Source organism: Haliotis rubra, unplaced genomic scaffold, assembly GCF_003918875.1.
Source record: "Haliotis rubra isolate DU_JTF1 unplaced genomic scaffold, ASM391887v1 Scf12, whole genome shotgun sequence".
Classification (NCBI taxonomy): domain Eukaryota; kingdom Metazoa; phylum Mollusca; class Gastropoda; order Lepetellida; family Haliotidae; genus Haliotis; species Haliotis rubra.
This window is the reverse complement of record NW_025765114.1, coordinates 4,325,234-4,337,003: the sequence shown is the minus strand read 5'-3', so window position 1 is coordinate 4,337,003 and position 11,770 is coordinate 4,325,234. Positions and strand designations below refer to the sequence as shown.

Here is an 11,770-nt window from a genome sequence, read left to right as displayed (position 1 = left end):
TTAACTGCCTCCACCACACTGTATATACAAACATCCACCCTTAACTGCCTCCACTCCACTTTATGTGCAAACATCCACCCTTAAATGCCTCTACTCTTCTTCATCTGCAAACATCCACCCTCAGTTGCCTCCACCACACTTTACATGCAAACATCTACCCTTTACTGCCTCCACCCCACTTTGTTTATATGCAATCACCCACCCTTCAACTGCCTCTACCTCACTTCATGTACAAACATCCACCCTATCCTGCCTGACTGATTGTGTATCAGCGTGCACATGGATTGTTTTTATGATACCAACCACAGACTTGCCGACATTCACTCAGTCCATGTACAGTGACTGATCCCTCCATGTATCCCTGTATCCAGCAGAGCCACCCTAACTCTCTGATGATTGTGTCTCTCCGTCACTCACACTGCATTCTCTCCCCTTCCCCACACCAGCAGCGAGTACTGGCTGCAACGTACGCACTCTGCTATCTGCGCCTGGTCCAACTATTGATGTAGCAGGTTTCCCTTCCTCGTCAGCTGGATGCTGTAATCATACTTCTACTCCACACACAACAACCAGGAGATGCTGTAACATGTGTTCCCGCAGATCACGTGTCAATCATCCAGGTGGGCGGGGTCAGGAACGAGTGAAGGACACAGTGTACACCTGGTGAATTGATCGAGAGATGGACTAAGTGGAGTACTATACTCCCCATGCCATCAGCACTCAATGAATACTCATGACCATAAATCAACGATACTTGCTATGTTGTCTTCTTACTGTTTAAATGGATCATATGTGAAATCAACCAGTGTGAAATATACATGACATTAAACAGCAATTATAAAAGCATTCCTATGGATTCTGTTATTGACCAGTTCCATGGAGGATATAAGAGGGCTTGTGATGCAGCATAACAGAACAGGTGTTATTTGCCCTGAAATGTATTTAATCTGAAAAGTTGATGGATATATCTGAAATTGATGATGAAATATATTTGAAAGATATTTTACTGCTTAAACCACGGAACTGGTAAATATAATCTGTCTCGTGATATGACTGGAAAGGAAGGATCTGATGCAACAGGAAATAGGTTGCCTAGAACAATGGACTTAAGCGTCACTGTCTTATAGTAAAGGATGCATGTGACCCCATGATATTGACATGATATGTACGAGTATATATACAATGGTGGAGGGATGTATACGGAGTCCTATATACACTCAGTAGATATATACATGTGATAGACAGATGGAAACAACATGTCAATCATGTGCTGACAGCCTATCACAAGACAGTTAATACTGGAATTAAAATTGATTTATCCAATCAGTTTGTAACAATTGGGAAGTGATTACATATGAAAAATGGATGGGCAGCTGGACAAACTGTGAAAGTGACGTGACCAATAAGGAAAAAAACACCTGTACATAAATCTGTCCTATCTAATGACACTAATTTCAAGTGAAAAATGTTTTATGGCGTTCTATGATACGTATGTATGTCATTTAGACCCACAGACCCTCCTCGCAGACCCTCTGTTCGGTTTGTCCCTGCGATGGCCAATGAAAGTGATGTATTCCAAGACACCAGTCATGAGACAGACACAAACAACCCACCTTTTTTGGTGTCAAATATAGATGACTTTTTTCAAATATTGATCAGGTGCACAGAGCTAGGCTTCACATGTGCATCTTATCTTTTGTGAGATGTATATAAATGTATTAGTAAAATGTAGTTAATTCAGTTTTTCACCCTGATGTGCTTGTGACAATTGTAGAGCTTCCTTGTTGAGCTTCAGGAAATCAGTTTAACTCACAAGCACAGTTTGTATCGTCGGTTTCATTGGAGAATCGTTGACAGTGTTAGACTGACTGAAATGGGTGAGAGATTGAAACCCATAAGCTTGATGAATCTGGTTAAATCCAACCCCCAGCGATACAACCGGATTACCCCGACGAGGCATCCCAACCAAAGAAGTAGGTGAATTTATAATTTGTCACACTGATTTTTTGTTGTTGTTTCTTCCAAATTAAGGCTGAATGGTAGCATTGCTACAAGGTGAAGAGGTAGCTGCTGATGGTGATGATGATTGTTGATTGTGGTGTGATGTAATGTGATGGTGTTTACCTTGATTGTGATGGTGATGCTGATTACAATGTGATGTGTTGAAGTGATTTAATGCCACACTCCAGCCGTATGCCAGCAGCCTCTAACTAGTCTGGACCATACCATCCTTTGATTGGTGTTGGATGGGATGATGGTAGTGAGTGAGTATGGTATTACGCCGCTTTTAGCAATATCCCAGCAATATCACGGCGGGGGACACCAGAAATGGGCTTCACACATTATACCCAGATGGTGGTGGTGATGATGATGATGATGATGATGATGATGATGATGATGATGATGATGATGATGATGATGATGATGATGATGCATCAAAATAGCATTTGATAGCAAAATATTGAATGGCGTTAAAATGTCAGTAGTTATCATTGATGCCTCAGTACAATGATGAAAGTATCATTTGTATATTTATATATGACAAATATCAGATTTACCTCTCTTAACTCCTTAATACCAAGTCTTGTAAAAGATTGGCAAAGTCAGGTTCTGTCAGTGCAGTGAGGTTGACCGCGGATGGTAGGGATGGTAAAAGAAGCACTAAAACATGTTTCATGCACTCCAAAAACATCCATTACGTAGAGGCAATTACAAGTGCAGTTGTGAGGTTTACAATAGTGTTTCGTGGGATGGCAATAGTATTACAATGGTGTTTCAGTTGTCTCAATACTCATTAAAGATGCAATAGTATTACCAGCACTCAAAATTACATAGTTGTACCTGTAGATGCAATAGTATTACAATGGTGTTTCAGTTGTCTCAATACTATTACATAGTTGTACCTGTAGATGCAATAGTATTACAATGGTGTTTCAGTTGTCTCAAATACTATTACATAGTTGTACCTGTAGATGCAATAGTATTACAATGGTGTTTCAGTTGTCTCAATACTATTACATAGATTGCAATATTACAATGGTGTTTGTTGTCTCCAATTGTCCTGCAATACTATTACAGTTGTCTCCAATACTACCTGTAGATGCAATAGTATTACAATGGTGTTTCAGTTGTCTCAATACTATTACATAGTTGTACCTGTAGATGCAATAGTATTACAATGGTGTTTCAGTTGTCTCAATACTATTACATAGTTGTACCTGTAGATGCAATAGTATTACAATGGTGTTTCAGTGTTTCAGTTGTCTCAATGCACTATTACATGGTGTTTAGTTGTCTGTACATAGTTTGTAGATGCAATAGTATTACAATGGTGTTTCAGTTGTCTCAATACTATTACATAGTTGTACCTGTAGATGCAATAGTATTACAATGGTGTTTCAGTTGTCTCAATACTATTACATAGTTGTACCTGTAGATGCAATAGTATTACAATGGTGTTTCAGTTGTCTCAATACTATTACATAGTTGTACCTGTAGATGCAATAGTATTACAATGGTGTTTCAGTTGTCTCAATACTATTACATAGTTGTACCTGTAGATGCAATAGTATTACAATGGTGTTTCAATTGTCTCAATACTATTACATAGTTGTACCTGTAGATGCAATAGTATTACAATGGTGTTTCAATTGTCTCAATACTATTACAATAGTTCCCGTAGTGCGATAGAATGGCCATGCCCATAGAGCAACAGTCACCTTGGCTTTGCACAAATGTCACATCTGATCAGTATGACTTGTAACATTTCATGTTTATGGATGTTTTGGAGACATATTATCCAGCATCATCCCATAATTCTTGTGAACACAAAACCTAGATTTTATCAGTGACTTAATTATTGTATTTTGTCTGTAATCACGCTATATAATCCACAGTTTTCCAAATAGAAGTCCATTTCACTGTGAGGTAGTAGCTCCTGGGTCTAGATTTTTTAAGCTTTCTTAGGCTAAGATAGTCGTAAGTGCCATACATTAACATTAACTTACGGCTATCTTAGCGTTAAGAGAGCTTCAAAAATCTAGGCCCTGATAGTTAAAGCATCCGCTCGTCACGCTGTAGACGTCCATTTCTGGTGTCCCCCCACTGTGATATTGCTGGGATATCACTAAAAGCGGTGTAAAACCACACTCGCACTCCTTCACCATTTCACTGTTAAATATCCATAACTGGTTAAGATACCAGTACTATTTTCCCACCTGAACTTTGTTCATACAGATACCTCACATCTTCATTGTATGTTCTCTTGTGAGCAGCTCAAAAAGATTAATATGGAAAAACATTTCTGAGTTTGCAAAGATAACTGGTTTGGTCATATGTCATGCTGTACAGAGATTAGATTGTCAAATTACGTTGGTCACCTGGATCATTCTCCAGTTCTATGTTTGCTAATGTAGTTCAAAGATATATATACAGTTTTGGCCGTAACAGCTAATTTATGGTAGTGTTGTGTTACGCAAGATGACTGCACATAGCCTGCTCTAGGTGTTATGGAAACTTCAAGATGTCTGGTAATCCTCACACCTCTTGTTTGAATTGAATTCAAGGATGAGTCCCTATGTTCTGAGTGCTCACCTGTTCTTTACTTTGAGAAGAGAAGTCTTGGCTTGGAGAAAGGAGACAGCTGAGGAGAAAGTGTCCAGTCTGTCACCTGAGATAAGGAGCTGACAGGGAAGGGGAAGAGTTCCAATATTCTGTATCTGACACTCCATCCCAGATTACTTTGCAGATTTCCTTGCCTGAATGAAGCATCAACTGAAGGGGATGACACAATGCTGAAAAAGCGCTTCCAGGTATTCTCAACAGATTATGATTCAAGCAGTGGGTGCCACCCTGGTAGGCAGACGTAGCCACCCCACCCTCATGCTCTGTACTTCTCTGCCAGATGAGTGGGATCTGTCTGCCTGGACTGTGGATTGTGGATGGCTAAGAACCATCACACCATGTGATGTCATCACTGGATTAGGTCACAGACGGTCACGGAACATCTGAACTTGGGATGGAAGTAATAGATCTGAAGATCAAGGACAACTGTCAGCCAATGGACTGTTAGAGGTCAGATTCCACCATAGTGTCTTGGGCAGCAATACTGGTCACTTCAGATGTGGATCCAGACTTTCAACCAACCCAAGACTTGAACCATCTCTTTGATCAAGCTGTTGTTTCATATCAGCTTCCAAGGCAGAACTTAAACCAGTACGGGAGATTGCATACACCAGTGGTAGATTCATACATCACACAGGTTCCATACTGTGGACTGTCAAAGTGGCTTGGAAACTCTACTTATTCCCGTCATCTGTCTTGTTATCAATGAACAACACCAGTATTTCATTATCCTGTTCTATCCCAGGTTTACAGATGTATTGGACATACAGTATTCCATTATACTGTTCTATCCCAGGTTTACAGATGTATTGGACATACAGTATTTCATTATCCTGTTCTACCTCAGGCTTACAGAGAGACAATATTTTGTTGGCAATATCCTAATTCCCCATATTTACAGATGTATTGGAGATACAGTAATTTATATTCCTGTAATAAACCAGGTTTACAGGTGTATTGTACACACAGTATTTCATGAACATCAGACTGGGGCATTAGATGCTGGGCTTCCTATGTTTTTAGGGCGATATCAGGCAGTTTGCAAGACATGTTCCAAGAAATATTTCATGATCTTTATAAAATCTTTAAGGTGAAAGCCATGGAGGTCTAAAAACACTAAGAGATATACTATCATCCAAATCATTTTTGAAAGAATACATTCAGTTTTACACTGTAATATTGATGTGCTGTGAATATTGTGCTAAATGTCAGATGAGTACATGTTTTAGTTTCATATAGTTATTTTATTTTGCAGAAGATAAAGAAATGTAGTATTACTTTACATCTATTATTGCTGAAGAACTAATGACGTGAAGTTGTTTAATTAGTTAAAAAATTGAATGAAGTGTATATATGACATTAACTTTTTAGATTAAATGGGACAAAATATCCAACCTTTGATTATATATCAAGAAGGAATTATTTTGCTGAATGGTCTGTGAACCTGTGATGTTTAACATATCTGATTTACAGTGAATCTGTTTCCTGCACCATTTCATGCTTTCTGCTTACATCAAGCTGGGGTACATTCATGCAGCTAGCTCACTCACTCACTCACTCCATTGAAGTTATGAAAAAGAAATGTACTGATTTGTCATCTCATCTTTGGAATTTCTTCTTTATGTCAGCTGGGGCATACAGTTGGGAAACACACTCCCTCCCTCCCTCCCTCCCTCCCTCCCCCTCCCTCCCTCCCTCACTCACTCACTCACTCCACTGAAGTTATGAAAAGAAATGTACTGATTTGTCATCTCATCTTTGAATTTCTTCTTTATGTCAGCTGGGGCATACATACAGTTCCCTCCCTCACTCACACTGAAGTTATGAAAAAGAAATGTAAATTGATTTGTCATCTCATCTTTGGAATTTCTTCTTTATGTCAGCCTGGGAAACACACTCCCTCCCTCCCCCTCCCTCCCTCACTCACTCACTCACTCCACTGGAAGTTAATGGAAAAGAAATGTACTGATTTGTCATCTCTCTTTGAATTTCTTCTCAGCTGGGGCATACAGTTCACCTCCTCCCTCCCTCCCTCCCTCCTCCCTCACTCACTCACTCACTCACTCTCCACTGAAGTTATGAAAAAGAAATGTACTGATTTGTCATCTCATCTTTGGAATTTCTTCTTTATGTCAGCTGGGGCATACAGTTACTCACACTCCCTCCCTCCCTCACTCACCCACTCACTCACTCACTCACCCTCACTCACTCTCCACTCACTCACTCACTCTCCACTGAAGTTATGAAAAAGAAATGTACTGATTTGTCATCTCATCTTTGGAATTTCAGCTTCAGTTTCCCTCCCTCCTCCTCACTCAGCTCACTGGGCACTCACTCAGTTGGGAAACACATGTACTGATTTGTCATCTCATCCTCTTTATGTCCTCATACAGTTCCTCCCTCACTTCCTCACTCCCTCACTCACTCACTCATCCATTTGTGCTCAAGAACACCTTGCAGTTGTGATCAAGAACACCATGTCTAGGATACGTGTGATCTTTGGAAAAGGAAGTGTGCAGTCACCATCAGCTGTAATGAAACCCTTCTATTTCTGATGTAAAAACACATTCTGACACTTGAGTAGCACACTTTTCCACACTAAGAAATTTTAGAGCCGAATCACTTTTTTATCCCTGTATTGTTGGTAATTTTATATAAACTGAGTTCTATTCATACTTTTTAAATACCAAATGATTACTGGCGTCTTGGTATAGTATGTCAAACCCACAATGTATAGTTTGTTGTATATTATCCTCGGATTCTTTTTTAATGCCATGACCGTGCACAAGTGCATGGACACATGTTCATTGGAGATGTCCTTTATTATTATGTTTTACAGATTAAAATATTTTATGCAGCACAGAGGGTTTGGGTGATCCTGGCACAGTCAGGCTGGTAAGGCTCATCATCAGCTCAGGACCCTTGCCCCCTCTACACCCAGCCCAGACAGCAAATGGGAATTTTTCCCAGGAAACGCTGCCTAGTCGAACCCACCAAGAACCTTCCGGAGAATATGTAGACTCCCCAACACTGCAGCCTTCTGCATTACCCAGAGTGTCAGAAGGGCTGTGCTCCTGGTGGAGAACCAGGGCACTCTCCTGATCTACGCCAAGAGATCAGGAGGAACCAAACCAAGGGCACCAAGAACAATGGGGAGCCTGACCACAGTGTACTTGGGATGCAAGCGAAACATTTCAAATGCGAGGTCCGCATATTTAAAATGCTTTTCCTGAATCTTGCCAATGTCATTGCTGTCATAAGGGACAGAGGATTCAATGATATAAATAAACAGTCTATTATTATTGTTATAATTATTTATGGTCAGATTTAAATTGAGATGTTTGTCAGCTTCTGAGGCTATGAGAGTGACAGTGAGATATTGAGACTTGCTGACTTAGATGATTGCCTGTCCTTTACTGAGTTGACAGGTCATGACATTGGTCACTAGCTTGTCAGGATCAGGCTGGAATATTTACAGGCTGATTGTTCAAAGCTGTTGTCTGACAGATTTAAGATAACATTATGAGTGTCCTCTATGTCTGATAGTCCTGGAAGATGGATGACCCATAGCTTTGACCTGTGTGATTGTGCGCCCCTATACACAGATGACATGGTGAGTGGTCATACTATCAACCACTGGTATATCTGTGTACACAGCTGGCAGGTGCCCCTCCCCCCCACACACACTCACACCTCACACGCAATGCAAATTGATATACCCCATTTGTAAAGCAATGACATTTGTACTATGTTGAAGTTCGGTGATCCAACGAAAGGAGCAAAAGGAGAGGTAATAAGAAGGTAGAGTGAATGAGTGAGTTTAGTTTTACGCCGCTTTTAGCAGCATTTCAACAATATCACGACAGGGAATACACATTGTAGCCATGTGGGGAATTGAACCCGGGTCTTCGGCGTGACGAGCGATCATTTTAACCACTAGGCTACCCCACCGTCCTAACAGGTAAAGAGTGAGTCATGGCATGAGTGAGTGAGGGACCGTGGGTGGTGGTCACATTCAGTCAGACCAAGGCATGTTAACTCCATATGGAAATACTGAAGATATATATATGTTATTGATGACTGAAACCCACAACCAAGGACCTGAACTCTTAATATGAAGATACTGTCAAAGCTAAGGGAAGCAACTCCTGTTTTCTCCAAAGCTAGTGCAGGATATGCCATTGAATTGCACTGATGGACAGAAGAAATGAGATAGACAGACAGGATAAGTGACAGGTGGGAGGACAAGAGCAAAGCAAGAAGTACACAAATATAATTCATTGTTTGTAAAAACTATGTGATTGGCAGGCTTGGAATCAGCTGCTCACTGCTGATTAAGTGATATCCAAGAAATGTGACATTTCTGCTCGCTTAATCCATTTCTTCCACCTTGTAACATAGAAAACAATTATGAATGGTTTGGGAGAGCGGCAGTGGGCTTGCCAGGAAGCATCCAGTACATCAGGCCTTACAGTAGACTAACATCTAGTCTCTCAAATGAACATATTTTACAGCCAAAAAACTGTTCATAAAAAATAATCATAAAATATAATTAAAAGGAACCCAGAGACTTTCTTCATTTTTCCTGAAACTGTGGCAATCTAGACTTACCTCATATTCTAGACTTGCATGGGCTTTCTTGGATATATTTGTTTCAGGGCTGAATGACAGACTAGTCATACAAGATGCAGCTCCAGCCATGGATTTCCATCCTTGAAACTTACAGAATCTCTGTTGTATATTGAGATGATCTTTAACCATGGTGATGAAGATAGGTCTGGATGATAGACTTGCACAAGTCGCCAAAGCAATAACTATTAGTTTAAATACTAATTTCTAGAGTATATAAATATAGAGAAACAGGTTGTCCCTATAGAAAACAAACATCTTCAGTTTTATCCTCTTATGTCAATTATTTTTGTTGGTCTGGTGAATAAATCAGTATTACATATACAAGATATATGGACCTGTATGATATAGACTCTTCTAACATGTCTAAGGGTGGTGGGGTAACCTGGTGAATAAATCAATATTACATATACAAGATATATGGACCTGTATGATATAGACTCTTCTAACATGTCTAAGGGTGGTGGGGTAACCTGGTGAATAAATCAATATTACATATACAGTCAGACCTCGTTAATACGAACACTTTGGTTTTTAAAAAAAACCGTTCGGATAGTGAAACGTTCGTACTGCTGAAACCACAGTATATCCACCGAGTTACTTCCCCTTGATACAACTACAACTTAAATAACATTATTTTTCAATGAAAATGCAAGCTTACATTTATAATGCCCAGATAAACCACGAAAGAAGCAAAAACTGTGGCGATTTTTTTTCCATTTGTGACATGTCATAACATGCCTGTGCCTTTTTCTTTTATATTTTCATTTTACGCCTTCAGAAAATTATTATAAAAAAGATTTCTTTAAATAATATGTATGGTCAGCCTATTTCCCGATATCTGTGGCTTTCCGCTCGTAACATGACATAACAATGGAAAATACCTGCATGGCTGAAGCATCGTATGAGGCTTAATCGCTTGATGTCGGTATCGTCAAAGCTCTGCACATCAACAACATCACTGAACCCTTGCCGAGTATTTTCACAGTTGTAAGAAGCGATTTTATTGGATACAAATTGGTTTCTAATGACGCTTTTTCGCTACAGTCTGCTATAAGGGTCGATTGGTCAAAATCAGACACATTGACCTAAGGCAGCCAATCATATTACCGCGCAATGGATACCATCCTCGTGAAACGAAAACTTTTAGATTTAGACGAAAGTTTTGGGTAAAATAATGCTATTTTGAACATATTAAGCAAGAAATCGCTACCTATACGTAAATTATTGAACTTATTGGACGATCGTGCTAGGTTATGACCTGTGACAAAAATGCTTCATGTATATATTTTGTTGATTTTATTCATTAGTTTATTCAATTTATTTAATGAATTCCTCGAAACAACATTACTTTGCTCTTTGACAATGTTATTGTGGACCCGCTGTCAAGCATGTGTCCGAAGTCGCTAAGTCGCTAAACAAACAACGTGTCACTTTGGGTGGACCAGTCAGCAGCGTGGTCAACTTCAATCGTTCGGATTAACGCAGCTGTTTATAACATAATTAGTCCGATCCGTTCCGACTGACCAGCGTTCGGAGGCGGAAACTGAATCATCGGATTAACGAGGTGTCAATAATATACAATATATAGGGAGATGATTTGGTGCCCAGTGAGTAGCGTTCGGAAGTCGGGGGATTCAGATTAACGAGGACCGGATTACCGCGGCCTGACTGTACAAGATATATGGACCTGTATGATATAGACTCTTCTAACATGTCTAAGGGTGGTGGGGTAACCTGGTGAATAAATCAGTATTACCTATACAAGATATATAGACCTGTATGATATAGACTCTTCTAACATGTCTAAGGGTGGTTGGGTAACCTGGTGAATAAATCAGTATTACATATACAAGATATATAGACCTGTATGATATAGACTCTTCTAACATGTCTAAGGGTGGTGGGGTAACCTGGTGAGTAAATCGTTCCCTCATCATGTTGTAGACCTGGGTTAGATTCCCCACATAGGTACAATGTGTGAAACCCATTTGTGGTGTCCCCCGCTGTGATATTGCTGGTATATAAAAACTAAAACTCAACTCACTCACTTACTGATTCAGTACAGCCTTGGAGCAAGGCTAGCTTTGTGAGTCTTCTTAAAAAATGCTTGGAAATAGTTTGTACTGGTTATGTGATCTTCATATTGATGTTTTGTTCAAAAGAAAAGTATACTCTGGATGATTTTAAAAGAGTAGGTCATCAATGTTCCATCTGTATGGTGAAAAGCAGTCATTGATAGTTGAAGGATTATCCCATGATATAGGGATACAATGCCATACTGCCCAGTCCAGTCAGGTGCTAGGACCCTTAGGGTACTAACACTGGTCCACTATAGGTGACAGTAGTTATATTGCTGTCTTGGTTGAAGTGCTTGTATTGAATATAGATGACAGCAGGAATCATTGGATGCAGATGGAGTGGATCAAAGATAACTCGGGGTATATTTGTATATAGACATTGGTCACATAATTTGTATATGAAACAGTGGTTGGATTTTTATGTAGATGATAGGGAT

The 11,770-nt window shown here is 39.7% G+C and overlaps 1 protein-coding gene across 1 annotated transcript in view; it reads left to right on the top strand.

The window, feature by feature from the left end:
* The first annotated feature begins 626 nt into the window (after nt 1-626).
* LOC124262907 (protein CBFA2T1-like) overlaps nt 627-11,770 on the top strand; it is a 149,475-nt gene continuing 138,331 nt past the window's right edge. The window contains 1 exon segment of the mRNA XM_046697504.1: nt 627-1,973. Coding sequence (XP_046553460.1) covers nt 1,874-1,973 — 100 coding nt within the window. The 5' untranslated portion in view covers nt 627-1,873.